Here is a 20,277-nt window from a genome sequence, read left to right as displayed (position 1 = left end):
TTTGAAACATAAGAAACTATGTGAGCAAGTTATACATTTATGATAAGATCTTTTATATTTTACAGTAGTTAACATTATGTGTTGCGAGTGGCGAATAGCTTGGCTTTGAAGAGAGGTCAGGTGCAGAAGTGCAGTAGGCTACACAGGACCACCAATTTTCAACCCACGGTCGAACAGTGCATGGTTATTGTTTACCAATGCAAGAATTTTTAAAACAAGCTATCATAAAACAAAAACTAATTTTCAACGTTTACATTTTTAGTTAATATTGTGTATATAGTTGTTACATGTAAACTACCATAGATAATTACATATAACTGTATTACTTGAACTTGAAGTAGAGTAATAAAAACCTTCGGTTAAAATGTCTGAATAGCATATTCACACCTAATTCTTAAGTTACGCAGTTTTGCACTATATTCTTGTTCCTGTAATGATATTTAATGATCTCTATCACAATGAAATTAGAGCTTATATAGGACAAATTCATTGAGGGATGGTCAATCATAATATTATTTTTCTTACGAGATTCACGTTCGAATAGATGCGTCTGTAAAGTGTATGTGTGTTACAATGATTAAGAAAGATTTTAAACAAGTATTATCTTATAATTTCATCATTAGTAGGTCAAAAGTATATTTTATTATTATATTAATTTAAAACTTTAAATTGTAAAGGAAGTAGAGTCAAAATGTGATAGTGCAATTACATCTTCTTGTAACCAAACTAGATAGATAATAACACACTTTTTCTTTCCAAACTAACATTGGCACTTTCCCTTTAACGACCTCTTCTTTTAATATCCCCCCCCCCCCCCCAAAACCTTTGCTTTCATTTTCAAGAAGAAAAAAAAGGCAGATTACAACGAACCCCGTTGCTTTCTAATACCAATCTCATATTAACGAAAGAAAGACAGGAATTGTTTAATAACAATAAATTTGGCTCAATGTGGGTTAAAATATAAATCTATTTAAAATTTTAAATCATTTTATCTCTAAATTATTTGAATTTGAATCTGAAGTAAATACTTTTATTTGTAAAATATTTAATATTAAAAATATATATTGACAGAGACAAAGAAATTTTATGATGATTATTGGGTTTTGATTTGGTCGTTATTCTCAATAAAATGTTTTATTTTTGTATATCTTTAAGTTTAATATTTTAATTTTACATGAGTATTTTGGTGATTATAGTCTCCAAATCCAATTGGTATTGTTCAAAAATATATATTCAAAATTTTAAATCGTTTGATACCTTAATTTGTAAAATATGAATTCATTAAAATTTTAAGTAACTAAGATTCCTTTTAAAATATACACATATTTTTATAATCTAAAATCGGATTCTAATATTAAAACATGCGAATTTGTTATCAGCATTCATACAAATTCATATGAGATATGATTAAAATTGCAATTTGTAAAAGTGAGACAGCTATGTTAAGGGATGGTGGTACATATCACAATGCTTACTTAATAATGACTGCTAAGCTGTAACAAATCGAAAACAAAATTGCACCTAAAAATTGGGTCTCCAAAAGAGTGGATCCCTTTATCAAGCTGAGAGTTGAAACAACTTTAGGCCATTATTATTGCTATGAGAATTACACCAAGGCCGGGATGGGGGTGAAAGAATGAGTGGGTAGGAGTACCAAATCTTTGGAGAATATTTTCAAATTACACATATTTATGATTTCAATTTATTATTTATGATTTTATTTTGTAAAAATGATTTGAAATGTGATTTGATATTTTTTATTTAATTTAAAAGAATTTAAATTATTAATCATTTTAGCGATTTTATACGATACCTTAGATTCTATAGATATTTGAAGTGGAACTTAAAAGTGTTAGATTTCTTGTCAATTGATTTGTTTCGAAAAAAAATAAATTAAAGTTTTAGAATAAAACAGACAAAAAAATAAGGACGGAAAATATCATTAGACCTTTATTTATTGTTATAAAATACTTTACTTTCACACACTCACTGAACCATAAATCCAGAAATATATAATTCAAGTGATATTCATGAAGATTGAAATTTTATTATGAAGATAAATTGTTTAATGGACAAGTCAATGTTAACTATGATTCAAGCAAAGATAAAGATACAAGTTTATATGGTTAGAGTTTTAATCTAATGGAAATCTTTAGAATAACTATACGGGAAAAAAACTCGGAAGTGTAACAATAGTAGTTGTCATAACCTAATCTTGTTTAGGTCATTCGAATGGAATGAAAAACGATCAAAGATCAGTTTAAGGTGATTCGTGTGTTAATTTAAGTGGCCTTAGTGAAAAAGGGTGGAATTAATTCGAGGACTTTGGTCAATTGTCAATATTCACATTCAGGGTTGGTGGCTATATGCACTCATTTAAAATGTGAAGTTCAATTGTAATTAAAACATTGTCATTAAAACAATTCCAGAATCAAGTGTCCATTTACATCATTCAAAAAAAATTAAATCCAAGTCCATTATACTATACACATAACCCACTACCTATTTTACATATCTAATAATCCAAACCATTAAACCATTACAAGTCCTTTTAGCCAACAACCCAAATCAAACCGAGGTCCAATTGGTCCAAGTGCCAAACATGTGAGAAACCTTAGGGTTTCCCCTGCCTCAGCCGCCACATGCAACGTTTTAAGAAGCTTCCCGACCACTCTAGCTAGCAGTTCCCCCTCCCTCAACTGAATGGTCCGGCAAAGCATATTCCAGCAAGCCTCGCCATCAGTGAGGCTCCAAACCACCACGACAGTTACATGTAAAAAAGAGCAAAATAGGGAATCAAATTTTATTTTAACAGATTTGGGTAAAAAGAGAGAAAATAGTAAAAAAAAACTAGAGGTATTTCGATTTTGTTTTGCGGGTTATAAAACCCAAAACAACAATGTAATAAAAAAAACATTTTTAAGGTATTCGTCTTTAAATTTGATAGATTTTTTAAGTGTTTTTGTGGGTGCATGTGTTGTTTCGAAACCAGAAATGAACAAAAGAGGGTGAAAGGTTCATTTACCTTGCTTCGTTCGGATCATCGCTGCAGTTGTCGGTCACGGGTCATTGGGGTTTGATAGTTTTAGAGTCAATGATGCTTTTAAGAGTGAGTATGTAACACCCCTAAAATAGGCATATTCTTTTTTTTATTTGACGATCGGAATTTTTTTTTATTTGAATCAAGTTTTCAAATAAAAATGTTTAAATTTAAAATAAATTCTAAATAATTTAGGTTGATCTTGAAATCCTTGGAAAAAGGACTGAAATGAAAGAACTGTAAAATTAGCATCTTTGAATGCATGTAAAATTTAGAAACACTTTCATGTGCATGTTTTTGTTAAAGGGCCAAAACTTTAAATTTTCCAAAATCACAGAGTTGATGATTCATCCCTATGTGTCATGAAATGAAATTTATAACCATTTTTTATAATAAAAAATTGGTATTTATCACCAAATTTGGATTGCTTTCCACGTGAACCACAAGGGAGAGAGAGAAAATATCTTATTTGTCTTCAACTTTTTCTTTTCACCATGGATGAATGTTCATCAAACATTCTAATCTTCAAAATCCAATTCCTTGGAATCTAATAATTAATTTTCAGTACATATTTGATAAGCCCATGATCTTATCTTTTTTTTGGTATCAATTTTATTATGCTCAGAATCTCAGTGTATGGTGATTTACGATTAGCATGGTGATTCAAAGGTTTAGTGAATGTAGTTGTTCGATTAATGTTGAGATGTTATTTGGATTTTTTTATGATTTCACCATATGCATTTATGTTTGTTATTGGGTTCAATTAGAACAATGGATGACAAGTTATATATTAAGGTAAGTTTCTTTGAACACTAATACACTTATGTTGTGTGGTATGTTAAGTCTAAGTAATCATATTTGTAAGTTAATATACGATATGCAAGCTTGATTAAGTTATGTTATGACATGATAAAAAGCTAATGCTCAACTATGTTACTTGGTACGCCAAGATAAATTTCATATGTGACAAGTTAAAATGAGTATGCCCTTGGATGTTAAGTTAGTTTGGATACAATTAGCATACCCTATAGTCTATATGAACTCAAGTTAAGGTTATATTACGATCCATGAATTACGATCATTATTTGACGACATTAGGAGAGATGTTGTTGGTTATTGACAACAGTTTGGAGGGATAGGTCATTCTCTGTTAACTGGTGACAATTTGATTGAGGATTTACGTATCCACAGTTACTTACTCTAACGGATTAAGAAAAGAATTAATTAAATTAAAGTTAATGGGTAAAGTAAAGTTCTTTCATGTAGTAATATGATTTGATTTGTGTACGTAAGTGAAGTATGTGGTTAAAACCCATTATGCATTATGGTGGCAAGAACATGCTTATTGCATTATAATGTATAATGTTATATCATTCTTAATATGTATAATGTCTAACCACCTCGCTAAGTTTTATGTTTACTTTGTGTACTAATTACTCTGCAGGTTATGGTATTCATAGATCGAACGAGATTGTATTTAGGATGTTGGAAGTCACCTCCAAAGTATTTCAACGCAAATTCTCTGTGTTTAAACTCCTAGATGGTGGCATATGTCTTGTTGAGTAATTAGTGAATAGCTAAGTGTTGACGAAAACGGGTAAAGAAAACGAAAGAACACGAGAATTTTACGAGGTTCGGCAATGTGCTTACGTCCTCGGTGCCTAGGCGGCGCTAGAAGTTTTATTCAATGATCTTTTAGGTCTAGGTTACATCTCTATTTATAATAGAAAACCCTGGTACATAATTACAAAATCAACCCTGTACCGTACTAAAATAGGCAAAAGAGGGTGAAAGTTCATTTACCTTGCTTCGTTCGGATCATCGCTGCAGTTGTCGGTCACGGGTCATTGGGGTTTGATAGTTTTAGAGTCAATGATGCTTTTAAGAGCGAGTATGTAACACCCCTAAAATAGGCATATTCTTTTTTTTTATTTGACGATCGGAATATTTTTTTTATTTGAATCAAGTTTTCAAATAAAAATGTTTAAATTTAAAATAAATTCTAAATAATTTAGGTTGATCTTGAAATCCTTGGAAAAAGGACTAAAATGAAAGAACTGTAAAATTAGCATCTTTGAATGCATGTAAAATTTAGAAACACTTTCATGTGCATGTTTTTGTTAAAGGGCCAAAACTTTAAATTTTCCAAAATCACAGAGTTGATGATTCATCCCTATGTGTCATGAAATGAAATTTTATAACCATTTTTTATAATAAAAAAATTGGTATTTATCACCAAATTTGGATTGCTTTCCACGTGAACCACAAGGGAGAGAGAGAAAATATCTTATTTGTCTTCAACTTTTTCTTTTCACCATGGATGAATGTTCATCAAACATTCTAATCTTCAAAAACCAATTCCTTGGAATCTAATAATTAATTTTCAGTACATATTTGATAAGCCCATGATCTTATCTTTTTTTTGGTATCAATTTTATTATGTTCAGAATCTCAGTGTATGGTGATTCAAAGGTTTAGTGAATGTAGTTGTTCGATTAATGTTGAGATGTTATTTGGATTTTTTTATGATTTCACCATATTCATTTATGTTTGTTATTGGGTTCAATTAGGACAATGGATGACAAGTTATATATTAAGGCAAGTTTCTTTGAACACTAATACACTTATGTTGTGTGGTATGCTAAGTCTAAGTAATCATATTTGTAAGTTAATATACGATATGCAAGCTTGATTAAGTTATGTTATGACATGATAAAAAGCTAATGCTCAACTATGTTACTTGGTACGCCAAGATAAATTTCATGTGACAAGTTAAAATGAGTATGCCCTTGGATGTTAAGTTAGTTTGGATACAATTAGCATACCCTATAGTCTATATGAACTCAAGTTAAGGTTAGATTACGATCCATGAATTACGATCATTATTTGACGACATTAGGAGAGATGTTGTTGGTTATTGACAACAGTTTGGAGGGATAGGTCATTCTCTGTTAACTGGTGACAATTTGATTGAGGATTTACGTATCCACAGTTACTTACTCTAACGGATTAAGAAAAGAATTAATTAAATTAAAGTTAATGGGTAAAGTAAAGTTCTTTCATGTAGTAATATGATTTGATTTGTGTACGTAAGTGAAGTATGTGGTTAAAACCCATTATGCATTATGGTGGCAAGAACATGCTTATTGCATTATAATGTATAATGTTATATCATTCTTAATATGTATAATGTCTAACCACCTCGCTAAGTTTTATGTTTACTTTGTGTACTAATTACTCTGTGGGTTATGGTATTCATAGATCGAACGAGATTGTATTTAGGATGTTGGAAGTCACCTCCAAAGTATTTCAACGCAAATTCTCTGTGTTTAAACTCCTAGATGGTGGCATATGTCTTGTTGAGTAATTAGTGAATAGCTAAGGTTATATGTTAATTAGTTTAATTTTGGAAGTCTTATTTTGGTGTATATGTGTATTAGTTATGATGGAGTTTTTCAAGTGCTTGTTGTTAAAGGATAAGTCCTTACAAGCATGCCATGAATCCTTGGTAAGTGCAATTATTTCATATTGCATGATTTATGCCTTTGGATAAGTTAAATTGAATGAAAGAATGCTTGCATGAATTATTCATGAATGAGACGATTTCAATGAATTTCTTAGATCATAATGTCATATAAATTCGCAATTGCATAAAACGTCTAAGTGATACTTGAATATTGTTTGATGGTTATATATTAAGAATCCTAAGTGTTTCGTATTAGATAAGTTTGTTTGGTTTGTAAATCATGTAATATGTGTTTATGTTGAGTTCAAGTGCATGCTAAGTGTAATTTGATGTGCATACGTGTTGTAGATATATTTAAATGTCATTCTAGTTTAATTATGCATGGTTAGAGGATATATAAGTATGTTAAGGTTTGGCATGTTAAATTGAAAATTTAGAATGAATATGATCATGATAGTCTATATTGATTTGTGAAATATGTTCGGATATACTCTTACGATATATAATATAATGTTGGTGGTGGTTATGAGATAATCATGTTTTATGATGATTTGTAGGTAAAATGCAAGGTAGATGGCATGATCATGATGGCATGGAATTGTTATTATGATAGAGCATGTATTTAATTGTACGTTGTTTTATAAATGTAAGTTGTTAAGTAATTAATTTTTGAGTTAATCGATGCAAGTCTGATGGAAAACCCCAAAAATCAATTTAGGAACTAGATTTTTATGTTGCAACCTGATTTTTCATTTAGAAACCAAATTTTTTGTTGTAACATGAGTTTTTATTTAGAAACTAGAGTTTTATGTTGCAACCTGATTTTTCATTTAGAAATCAGATTTTTAGGTCGGAACCTAATTTTTCATATAGAAACCAGATTTTAGCCTAATTTTTCATATGAAAACCTGATTTTATATGTATGGAAACCATATTTTTAGGTTTAAAGCCCTAAACTTTTGAAAGATTCATAATTGATCTCTAATTATTGTTTAGGATTAATGATGGACTTCTAATACTTGTTATGTTTAAGAATACCATGTTTGTTATAAGTTTATATTTTGGGTTAATTGAGATTAAGCCCCTAAGTTTTTGAAAAGTTTCAATTTCAACCTTTAAGAAGATAACGCTATAAAATGATTGAATCTGATAGTAATGATAAAAATATGGTTATGCATTGTTTGTGTGAGAATGTTTGTTTAAGTGAACAATTCTCATAGTTTTAAAAATCTATAGATAAGTTCTTAAATTTTCATGCGTTTGAAATTAGTCTCTAAGTATGAATTCAAGTTATAATTTGTTAATGATTGGCTATTAAATAATATTGACAATGATGTGATTTAAATTATGAATACTTTGATTTAGTTCTGATGATTGTAAGTTAATATTATATTTGTTCCATGATTATTTCACTTTGGTTTAAGTTATGTTAACATCTCTGATCCGATTTTCGTCTAGACCAGGTCGAGGGTGTTATAATTTGGTATCAAAGCTTAGATTTAGTCGATTTTAGGACTAAACTAAGATTCGTTGCATGTTTACCTTTTACATATTCCACTTAAGAGTTTATTTTTTATGTTCGATATTTGTGACTTGTAACTAATACAATACGATTTTTCTATGCAACTAAAATGATGTTTGACTATTCTGATAAGTCATAAGATTTAGAATTATATAGTTATGCTTAGGGGGTGAACACTAGTAATTCACAAAGTAAATCAATATCTTTTTCAAAACCTCATATCATGATTTCTTAAACTTTAAGACGATGTTTGTTTATTTATATCAATAATGAAGTTTTCGCATTAAATGCTTGAGGGTGATCGTATTGCTCTTAAGTAAATCAACTTCATTTTCCAAACTTGATATTCATAATGATTTTTAAATTAAATAAAATATCAAACTCAAAATTTCCAATTTTAAATATTAGATAATCGACTAGGTATCAATTTTTGGGCGTTGTGGGGTGTTAATCCTTCCTCGCGCGTAACCGACTCCATAACCCAATTTCTGGTTTTCACATACTAAAATTTGATATTTTTGATAATAAAATGTTCTATTAAAATTATTCGATTTTAGGTGTTTCAGTCACACTTTAAAAATAATTGGTGGCGACTCCCAACATTTCATTTTAAAAATCATTTTAAAAATCTCATCGTTGTAATTAGTCGACTTTTTCCAGAAGGGTCGATTGCGATAGTAATAATGAAAACTTTTAGGATCACACTAATTTATTTTGAATAAGTTGGATGTATTATCAAAATAACCTTTCGATGAGGGTTATTTTGATAACGTAGAATGAATTTAAACATATATTATTTATTATACAGTTACACTTGACATTCTTTTATATAACCATTTATTTTAAATTTATGAGTAGTTTAATTTAAATTAACAGAAATATACTACAGCCTACAGATGTGAACGATATTTTTATCGGCAGGGGCGAAACGCCCTTAAAACTAGTGTGGGCCATGGCCCAAAAAAATATTTTAAAAATAGAATATATAATTATAATATATATATTAAAATATTAAATTCGGTCCATAATAAATTATTAAATTTGATTATCTCATAGATCTATTAATTGATCGAATGGTCAATAATACTCATATTTTTTTATCTTATGTGGGTTTTAATTCTGATATTTACATTAAAAATGTAACATCTCTCTACTTAATAAAAAAATGGATTGGTCCAAAATATGTATATTCCTTTAGAATTTGTAAACCACGTAAATGTTATTTATTAGAAAAAAGTTTACATCTATTTTCTTTTTTCATTTTTATTTATGATATATATATATATATATATATATATATATATATATATATATATATTATGTAAGTTCATAAATTTTAGTCTCTAAAACATGCACGCACATACACACATAATATAGTTTTATGGTTATATATTATAGGTTGTGTGAAATTCTAAGGAAACAAAAAAAGATTAGATTCTTTTTTCAAAAACAATATTGATAATATAGAAATTAATGTCATCGAAAACTTTAAGGCTTGAGCATTAGAATTGTAATCAATCCCTTCCTCTGGATGTTGAGGCTAAAAACGTCAGTCTTTCATTTATAGAACGTGATCTCAAATTACGTAAATTAATATAAAAATATCCAATTAATCAACGAGATGAAATTTGAAGAACATACTTGAATGTAAGTATGTATCAAATTCGTCTCTCTAATTATCTACTTTCTCAAGAAAAATATCATATGCATTATCAATTTTATTGGTTTCCTTAATTTTTTAAAATTACCCCCTCAATAAATATTGTTGAATTTCGCCATCCTTAACCGGTCCTCTTGTGTTGAAGTTCTAATTATTCCCATGTGTGCCATTAAAAAGAAGGTAAAGTGTATGTTTAGTACTTAAATTATTAATTTTTGTCTATTTTAGTACCTAAACTTTCCTTTTTTAAATCATACCTAAAGTTTAGTCTTATTTCATTTTAGTACCCCTTGTTTAAAATTTAACTCTAAGTTTTGAAAAATATTGAAAGTTTAGGTACTAAAATAGACCAAAATTTATAGTTTAGGTACTAAACACGTTAAGTTTTTTAGAGTGGGTACTAAAATGAATCAAAAACTAAACATTAGGTATCATTTTAAAAAATTAAAAGTTTAAGTACTAAAACGAAATAAAACTGATAGTTTAGATACTAAAAATTTATCCTAAAAATAAAAAAGGAATGTTTTAGATTCAGAATGGCTGTATCAAAGTTTAAGACATGAATCCATCTTTCTTTCTTTTTTGTGTCTACGTGGTAGGACAGTAAATGAAATGACGAGAAATTCGAGATTGATTTGATCAAAATTAGATAAATTTTTTATTTGAATGGATTTGACTTGAGCTTGAGCTCGCATTAAATTCTTAACGAGTCGAAATGAGCTATTTAATATTCGACTCGAAAAACTCGTGAGCAGCTCAAAAAATATAATATATTAAGATTTTTTTAAATATTAATAATATTAATATTTATATGTTGATTTTTTTTAAATGTTGTATGAGATTTTTATGTATTTAAGGTTCAAGTTTGAGTTTTAGGTTTCAATCGAGTTAAGTTTATGATTTATTTTATTTTCAACTTTTATGAGCTTTAATTCATGGTTTCAAGTTAGAATTGAACTTAAAAATTTCAGTCTCGCAAGTTTTTGAATCGAATTAAACTCTATTTTAAAATTTTCAAATCGAATCAAACTCAACAACACTCGAGTTAGATTTGGCTCATTTTCGGCCCCGCTACGTGGGAAGATTGAAATCATTGCTCTGTACTTTCACTTCATAATAAACTGGCAGTAATTTCTTTCAATTCACGTTTTGATTCAATCTATTCCATTTTTTAATAATGATTTGTGTATATGGTGTTAGTGGTATTTCTGTTTGAACTTACCTTCAGATCTGAATTTACTGATTATACTTGTCGAAAATTGTTGTTTAATTACATAAATAATACATTATTATTTAAGTAGAGGTGCTTAGGAGATTAATTAAGAGTTGAGGTTTTCATGGTCTTGGTCTGGATTTATGTTTGTTATTCAAATACATTCATATTCATAAATTTATTTCCTCTTCTCCTCGCCCAAATCGTTAGAAAAGAAAAGGACAGTTGTAAGAACATGGGTAGGCAAAACTGTAGTGTCACTTAAGTATCTGATTTAATTTACATGTAACAACTTTAAGAAAATTAATTTACAGCACGAACTAATTTACAATTGTAGTTAAAAGAATCATTATTGTTCATAGAGGTTATGAGTTTAAGCATCAGTGGTTGTAACAGGATGATTTAATATTCTTGTCAAATGATTAAAAGTATTTAGAATATATACTACTTTTATAATCGCCTTAGCTTAATAAAAAAAATAATAATAATATGTTACATGTAATGTCATATATAGTGTTATAATTTTTTAATAATTATAAAATGATATTTATTCAAAATCTTTTTAATTATTAATAAAAAATACCAGAGTCGTCTTAGACATTTTTCGAAATTCTGAGCGAAAACTTAAAATTTCTTTATAAAATGAAAGCATGTTTCATTACTTTAAAAAATTAATTCAATATTACATAAATAAACCATAGAGAAATGATTAAATTTTATGAAAATGTATTATTTTTTTATTATTATAATAAGAAAACACTCTAAATACAACTAAAAGATAATAAATATAAAAAATTTGAATGCATATATGTATGATACATAGCTTGATTTTGAATAATAAATAAATAAATAAATAAGAATTGTATATTATTTTTATTGTTAGATTAAGATTGAGGAAGACTAAAATTAAAGAATATTTGATAAACAAAAGAGTAAAATTTGAAGAAAAAAGAAGAAGAGAAAAACATGATTAAATTTAATTAAAATTGAATGAATAAATAAGAGAAATGGGAAAGGGGTCAAAACTAAACATTTTATGAAATTATAAAAATTAGGGTCTTAATTATAAATATAAAAAAATTAGTTAAATTTAATTCAAAATTAATGAATTAATAGGAGAAATGGAAAAAGATTATCAAAAGCTAAAAACTTTATAAAATTATAAAAATTAGAGATCTTAATTACAAGTATAATAAAGTAGGAACCCTAACTATTGATATAAAAAAATTAGAGGCCATGAGCAATTGCTAGGATACTCCCCTTAAAGTCAGCCCCGACAAACACTTTATAAATATATTTATTTGAAATCAAAATTTTTAAAAATAATTATATTTCTTCCTATAACTGAATGGTCAATTCTTAAAATAATGCTAATATTATTCTTATGTATATTTATTAATAAGTTTTTAGATGGCAAAGACTGAAACTAAGATATATGCCTATCAGAAAACTGGATTTAAAAAGCATACAGTGAATATAAAATTTAACAAACCGAAAACTCTAATAAATTATAATTTAAACGTAATCAACTTTTGTTTATTAACTTATTGATTAATTAATTCAATTGTTTTATTATTTTTTAATATTTGAAAAGGTTATAATTTAGTCCTAATCTAGAAAAAATACAGCTTCGTACCTGCTTAAAGCATTTGATAATCAAACAAAGTTGTTCTCTGTAATGATATGAACATAATTGCACAGTGTAGAAGACTGCCCTAACAGTAACAAGTTATAGTATCCAAGATCTTCAGAGAATTAACATGTATTTAACAATGGCGGAAGGAAAAAAAATTACAGAAACCTAGAGCTAGCTGTTATTGTAAGCTTCAAAATCAAAACAGCCAATGAGGTACCTTAACGTTTCTCTAAACCAGCTTTCTTTATAGTATCCAAGCTTGGCTTCCACCCCTTGCCTGAATATTGCCTAATCAAATACTCCGGCCTACCTTCAACCGATTCCGGCAAAAACTCTGTTAAACATCGAACTTCTTCATGAATCTCACCGCTGTTTTCCTTCTTCTGCGATGGGATTTTATGTCCCATCTCGTGAACATCACTTGCAGGGCAAATCCTAGCGAACAGAGGGAGAAACTTCGATGACTGTAGAAATGATTTCGATCTCAACACCGAGTTCGCACTCAACAGCACACGACGACCTTCCGAAGAAGACAAAGCGGTGGGCTTCCCTCGTTTGACGGGTAGCATCACGTAAACCTTTTTCACGTCGAGTTCTTGATCGGCCGGCAACGGAACCGGTCTCTTCTGATTCACCGCCGCCTGGAACTCCGCAACCACCTGTTTCGGATGCTCAAGCATCAGCTCCGCCACCGTCAAAGGGAAACTAAACTCCTTCACCGATCCGTCCCATAAAATAACTTTTCCGGACGTACCGGATGAAGGGCATGCGAGTGCAGCAACATAGTTACCCATGCTTGATCTTCCAAAAGCAAATTTTCACTGTATAAAAAGAAAAGGTTTGGGGTTAGAGATTCATGTGAGCTTGATTATGAAGAAGAAAGCATTTTTTTTGAAGGAATGTGATGGAGGTGTTTGTTAAACGGCTCCATCTTGCGAAAGATTTTATGGTGGACTTAGTGGAATGACAATAAAATTTTGGGGTCGTTGGCCCTTCTTTTGGAGGGTACTGACCCCTTTTTTTTTTCATTTACGTCGTTGATTTTAACTTATTTTACAAGGAAAGATGAATTGGACACAGGGTGATTGCAAGAGACATGTGGGGTAGTGTACTTGGCGTAAATACAAAGTCAAAGAAATGGTTCAACCGTAACTATATTAACCGAATTAATGGTTTAGATTATGTCGTTACGTGACGGGGGATTTACATTAACCTTGTATATTGCCTTGCATTTGTATATAGAGTTTAATTGTTTACATGCAAACACTCCAATCACCCATAGTTATTTTTCTAAATAATTATATTTAAACGTTTTTAAATTTATAATCTTTTAAAATATTAATGGAGTTCAAATTTAAATTAAGAACAATACCAGAGTAGAATGAAATTAATACAGCGTTTTCACCCTCTTCTAAACATTTAGTATAATTATCTTGTTTCACATTGAGAATCGAATTTTTTTCAGAAAAAAATCTCATTTAAAGCATATCATTGAAAAATATTTTAAGTGACATGAATTTTTTATCATATGTCTATAGATTTGAAATGCACACAACTCATTACTATTAAACCAATAACTTGGTGCCAGTATTTTATATTATATGGAATTGGATAAATTTTAAACATAACTTTTGAGAAAGGTTGTGGAGGATATAAAATAAATGTATTGAAATTTATTTCTTGTGGGTTATCGCATTTTTTAATAATTTATAAACTAATCATTTATCATAACCTAAAGCAACTATGAGTGTAAGATTTATATTATGATATAAATTTAAAAATTAAAGACTACACAATTACAAAAGATATAAAATTAAATAATTAATAAAATATATATATATATATATATATATATATAATATTTTTTTAAGAAAATACCCAATATCTCTTTTTCTATCCTACATGAAATATCAATGCGGTTGTAGTAGTAGGGAAATGGGTGTGTGTGTATCTTAAATCTTAAACATAAAGGCGATGACTTATTTGATTTAAAAACAAAGGGAGTCGGGGTTAACGTGAAGTTGAAAATTGGTGGTTCCTTAATTTGTCGGATAAAAAGGCAATAATAATACATTATTAATTTAGTGAAAAAGGCAAAAATGTCAACACCAAATTAACAAAGGGGCCTAAAGGAATGAAAGCTACACCTTAACATCGTGAACGTTATGGCATGCAACAAATTGTTAGGGATTATGTCACATATGACTGGATGAGAATTAATCGATTCAAAATTTGTAAAGATAAACGATAAAAACTAATTATATCTTTCAAATAGAGAAGAAGATCTTAATAACAATTTTAATATTTTTACAAATTCGTACATTTTTAGAGAATTGTAATCTATATTTAATATTTTATTATTTTGTACATGATCACAAATGGTAGATTAATGGTCAAGAAATTTGAGGTGAGTAAAATATACTTAATCTCCCAATCAAACCCTCTTTCGGTTGGTTTGAATCAAATTATGACTTGTCTTGAATAAATGGATCATTGCTTGAATGAGTTTTATAATTGGCATGCTTCTTTCGTGCATCAAGATAGCTTTTTTACATAGACAGACAAAAGAGTGTCCTGCGTATGAATAATGAAAAAGATTCTAAGGCGTTCGATTTTAAATCTAATGTATTAAATATAATATAAGGAAATCATCTATTGATCTATTTTTTTATAATTATCGGTAAAATTTGACTCGACTTAAAAGAATTAATTTTTTATTCTAATTGACGTGAAAGGTTTTAACTTAAGTTGATTTGACTTGTAATTTTATAAATTCGACCTGACTTAGATATATTTAACTTCAAGTTGAGTTATAAAATAAAACTCGAATAACTAAAAAAAATTAGTAATTAGTAGATCGATTTTCAAGTTTGAGTCGATTTCCTCAACTTTCCATTATATAAATATCTGATATGAAAAAAATATGTCTACAATAAATAGTTATAAAAAATCGTTTAAATTAGAATCATCTAATACCACAACATTATAAAACTTACAATTAAATTTTAATAGAAACTCAAATAGCTCGACTTAAATTTCATGAACCCGACTCCACCTAAATATTAAATAAAACTTAAATTATAAAATAGGATTAATCAACTTGAATAACCTAAAACTTTGTAACTGGATTCAACTCAATCGAATATACATCACTGATTATTCATATAAGAATTTAACATCTCAAATTGGTGAAATGGGGAAGAAAAAGGGGAAAAGGGAAGAAAGAGACAACGATAAGTGACCAAGTTAATATCGGTGTCATCGCCAATAATTAAATATATATATATATATATATATAAGAATAGAGACACAGGAGAAAAAACGGTTAAGATTTTATAATATATTATTTTTTATTAATAAAATTATAATTTGATACATATAATATATTTTTAATAATTTAATAAATATAGATAATTCAAATATTCTTATACGTAATTTTTTATTATTATATTTTTAATCATTTTCTACTATTCTACCATTATGATTAAATTCAAATAAATAGAGCATTTGCTTTCAATCTTTAAAAATATTTAATCTTTCTAATATAGTAATGAATTATTATTTTTAATTAATTAGAATCAAATTCACCACCAAAATGGATGATTGCTTGATAACTACTCGTGGGCCTATACATACATCTAATTGATTAGATGTGATTAAGAGATAGGTTTAGGGTTTACATCATGAGTAGAAGCCCAAGGTGAACATGACGCCACAACTTCACTTATTTGTTCCTATATCTGGCGCACTATTAAAGTGTGCGATAGTTTAATATACTATTAAAAAAAATGTTATTAGTTTTGTTATTATCTTTAATAATAAAATTGATAAAAAAATAATCGAAAATATTATTATTTCTACTAGTTTTGTTAATATTATAAATTACCGATATAGGTAATCTCGGTAGAAAAATCCGGTCAAAAAATAATGTTTTTGGTAAAGCGCTGCCTAAAACATTATTTTTGACCTGATTTTTTCTATCACGTTTACTTATATCAGTAATTGAAACTGGTAGAAATAATAATGTTTTCGGTCATTTTTTTACCGATTTTATTATTTAAAATAATAACAAAACCGATAATGTCTTATTTTAACCGTATATTAAAGTGTCACGTGAGCATTTCCCGTGATTATGTATGCAGAAAATCATTGATAAATTCATTTATTAAAATCATAGATCATAGATTGATCTAAACTAATTAAAGTCTTAAAAATTGAGAGAGCAATAAAAAAAAGTATAACGATGTGAGTAATGACCGAGCTTTATAATATGGATTATGAATTTAAAAAAATTATAAATATTTTTATTAATTTAGGTTAATTATAAGTGAGAGTGTCTATTTTAATAACTTTCAATTATTTAAAAATGTTTTTAATATTTTGTAGTTGCTGGTGTTAGAACTCAAAATTTTTAATCATAATAATTATTTTTTAATCACTAAGATCGTTTGGTTCGTGTAATATTTTATAGATATTTAATTTATTTTTATGGATTAAAATATTATAGATTTAAATGTTAAAATCATTATTTATTATAGACTTCATGCATAAAAAATTAGTTATATTGTTTTAAAATAGTTGAAAGTGATTATAATAATAATTAGAGATGAAAATGGGTCGGGTTGGATCGGGTTTTTTGCCAACTAGACCTGAATAATTTTTCCCCGATCTGAACCCGACTCGATCTTAAAAGTATATATCTTTCACCCAATCCGAATCAAAAAATATATATCCTCCCACTCAACTCCAATCTGATCCGACTCAACCCAGTATAAAACAATGACTTAATCAAATAATAATATTTTTTTAAGGAAATTACATTACTATCCTGACTCATGTCGAAGTTTTTTCACCATCCAGTAGAACCTGATCTCACTCCCTTAAAAGGTTTGACCCGATTTGACTTAAAATAAAAAAAAATCGATCTTATTAGATCAATTCAGGTCAAAATCCATCTATTTTATATTAAATTGTCATCTTTACTAATAAGACATTAAAGATGTAATTGTTTAAATTAATACTTTTAAAAAAAGAGTGTTTTTAAGAAGATTAAAACTTTTAAAAAGAGTGTTTTTAAGAAGAATAACACTCTGGATGGGTTAAACCACTCTTTCTATAATTACACCAAAGAATGAAAGAATTGGTGTTACATTTCCATCCCAAATTATAGATTGCAACTAAGCTTCCTATTAAAGATTATCCCATTTCCAACAACAACAAAGTAAAGAGAATGGGTTTCTCATATCACTTCAGAAATTGATTCCAAAAAAAGGAGTCCACGGCTTATAATTTCCGAGTCGATCTCAAGTAACTCACGATCTGTCTCGTCTTATTTACAGTCATATAGATAAGTATTTACTTGAATTCTTTATTTCCCACAGAAAATATTCTTTAAATATATTTTTAAAAAAATGTAAAACTCAATTACATAAAACACACATCCGTGCCCAATACTCACGATAATTCGCATTTGACGTAAACTCATACACAGACACAATGTGTGGTATATCGGTAACAAAGATGAATACTACTGAATTCTGATATTCATGACATAAGCCACTAGTAACATAGTGACAAGGCAGACCATGAAAGCATGTAACAAATAGCTTGGCTCGATATTACTTTCTAGATGACAAAATAAGTACATTCTCGGAAGAAATTCCTTGAAAATAATGGATCAGTTAATTGATTATCTGATAATAAACAAACCAAAACAAAAACGGATGCTCCTATTACCCAAGGAAGAAGCACAAAGTCAAACCATGGAAAGAAAAACCAGAACAGTTGCATCAAGAGAAGTGTATACCAGCCTTGTTGAACATAGAGAGTAAAGTTAAAAAGTTTTCCTGTGAAAGCTTGGACGCCCTCTGCTCCTCAAAATTCCCTTCCTTCACACACTTAAAACCTTATTCTTAAACTCGGACACTTCTCCTTCCGCTTCATCGCATTCAACATCCATCTCATCATCATTCCATCGTCCACTTCCATACTCTGATCCCCAAGTCTCGCAATGTCCATCATCATTCCCACTTAAGAAGCATTTTGTGAAACCCTGCACCGCCTGCAAAGTCTTATAGTTCTTCTCCAGAACAGACAGTACTTCTGCTTGAAAATGGAACCCAGTGTTTTGTTCTTCCGAATGAAACAAATTCTTATGAACCCATCCCCTCCTTATGATTGACTTCCGGACGCGGTTTCCTCGGCTCGATTCCTACTACGATGAATCACCTTTGGCGGAGGCCGGAAATTGTTCTTTCCAACTTTGAGGAGATGGGAAACCCGAGCATAAAATTGGGTATTAACCGAAGTCGGCAGTAAAGATTATCACCCGGCTGAGCAACAAGACGCATGGCAAATCTCTCTGGAACATAATAATAGCACACCTAAAAGCAGGCTGATGAAACAGTACTTGAACGTAAGAGAGAAGAAATTTGATACGGAATTATTCGCCACACATATATCAAAGTACGGTAATCCGTCTTCAGCATCCCCTTGAATAACCTAAACAACATTATCAATTTATTCAATATTGTCAAATTCCCAATTCTAAAACATTCAAATTTATAAGGTATCGATTATTAGAGCTCCTATGGTTCAGAATTTTGGTAATAGTATACAACCCATCAGGATTATCAGGTAAATTGAAAATTAATACAAATACACATACCTTTAATCGATGAGAGAAAGGAGTGCCTTGGAAACGGCGTTGAAGTTCGAGAACCATACGAGGATCAAGTTCGACGGCGATGACATTTTTTCCGGCTTCGAGAAGCTTCTTGGTAAGGTTTCCGGTACCGGGACCGATCTCGAGGATGGTGTCGGTTGTTTTGATGCCGGCTTTTTGGACAATAGAGTCGACCAACAAAGGGTTTTTGAGGATGTGTTGGCCCTTGGATTTGTGGAAAGTGACACCACCTTGGTAGTGATTGGAGGGTGCTCTCGGCCCCTTTTGCTTCTCTTTCTTCATCTTCCCTCCCGCCATTGGAAATCACGAGTATAATTGATAAGCAGAAACGAGTTGCAAAATCAATAGGAAGCTCGATTAGGGTTTTTCGGTTTATATATGCAACATAAAGTCGATAACAATTACAAATTCCATACCTCAACTTTATCTATATTCCATTTTTGGATATTAAAGTTTAAAACATTCAACTTTATCATTAAACTTTCAAAATGAATTTATTTTGGTCACTCGACCGTTTACCATTAATTTTGTATTGACTTAGTTTTTTATTATTTTTTTAGCCACATATACATCAACTAAAATTCCAACCATTTTTCGTCATGACAGACCATTGCATTCATCGTCATTATTGACAATCGTTAGACCCTAAAATTTTCTTATAGTTATATTTTTATCTGTTGAAAATTCAGTGCACCTTTCGGTGCAAGTTGAAAATTGGAAAAAAAAATTAAATCTACCAAAATATGGTAAGTCAAAAAAAGGGTTGTAATTGTTGAAAATGAGAAAGGGCAAATTACAAAGTTTAGACACTAAAGTTTAGAATATTTACAAATTAGTCCTTAAAACTTCAACTATAAATACCCTAGCTCATTTAGCTTCAAAATCATCCCAAAGCATTCTAGCTTTCTTCTAATACTATAGAGAATTTAGAGAGTTTCTTGAGAGTTGTTTTCTCCTTTTTATCAAGAGAGAATTATCATTGTTTTCTCCTTAGTAGATCGAGAGAAGTTGTAATTCCTATTTTCTCATAGTGAAATTCTTCTACCGTTGCCCGT

General features: G+C 29.1%; 1 protein-coding gene and 1 pseudogene across 1 annotated transcript; both read right to left on the bottom strand.

Annotated features, from left to right (window-relative positions):
• Window positions 1–12,549: 12,549 nt before the first annotated feature.
• Window positions 12,550–13,438, bottom strand: LOC120120228. The gene has a single exon (XM_039139908.1). The coding sequence runs from the start codon at window positions 13,329–13,331 to the stop codon at window positions 12,756–12,758; it is 576 nt and encodes a 191-aa protein (XP_038995839.1). The 5' UTR covers window positions 13,332–13,438; the 3' UTR covers window positions 12,550–12,755.
• A 4,779-nt stretch (window positions 13,439–18,217) lies between these two features.
• On the bottom strand, window positions 18,218–19,597 carry LOC120120227 (annotated as a pseudogene).
• Between the last annotated feature and the right edge of the window lie 680 nt (window positions 19,598–20,277).

The sequence above is a fragment of the Hibiscus syriacus genome, unplaced genomic scaffold (assembly GCF_006381635.1).
Source record: "Hibiscus syriacus cultivar Baekdansim isolate YM2019G1 unplaced genomic scaffold, ASM638163v2 tig00110333_pilon, whole genome shotgun sequence".
Classification (NCBI taxonomy): domain Eukaryota; kingdom Viridiplantae; phylum Streptophyta; class Magnoliopsida; order Malvales; family Malvaceae; genus Hibiscus; species Hibiscus syriacus.
The sequence above is the reverse complement of the archived record's forward strand: the minus strand, read 5'-3'. Positions and strand labels throughout refer to the sequence as shown.

Excerpts from the sequence above, each read along its gene's own strand:
- LOC120120228 (XM_039139908.1), bottom strand. The coding sequence starts at position 13,331 with ATGGGTAACTATGTTGCTGCACTCGCATGCCCTTCATCCGGTACGTCC.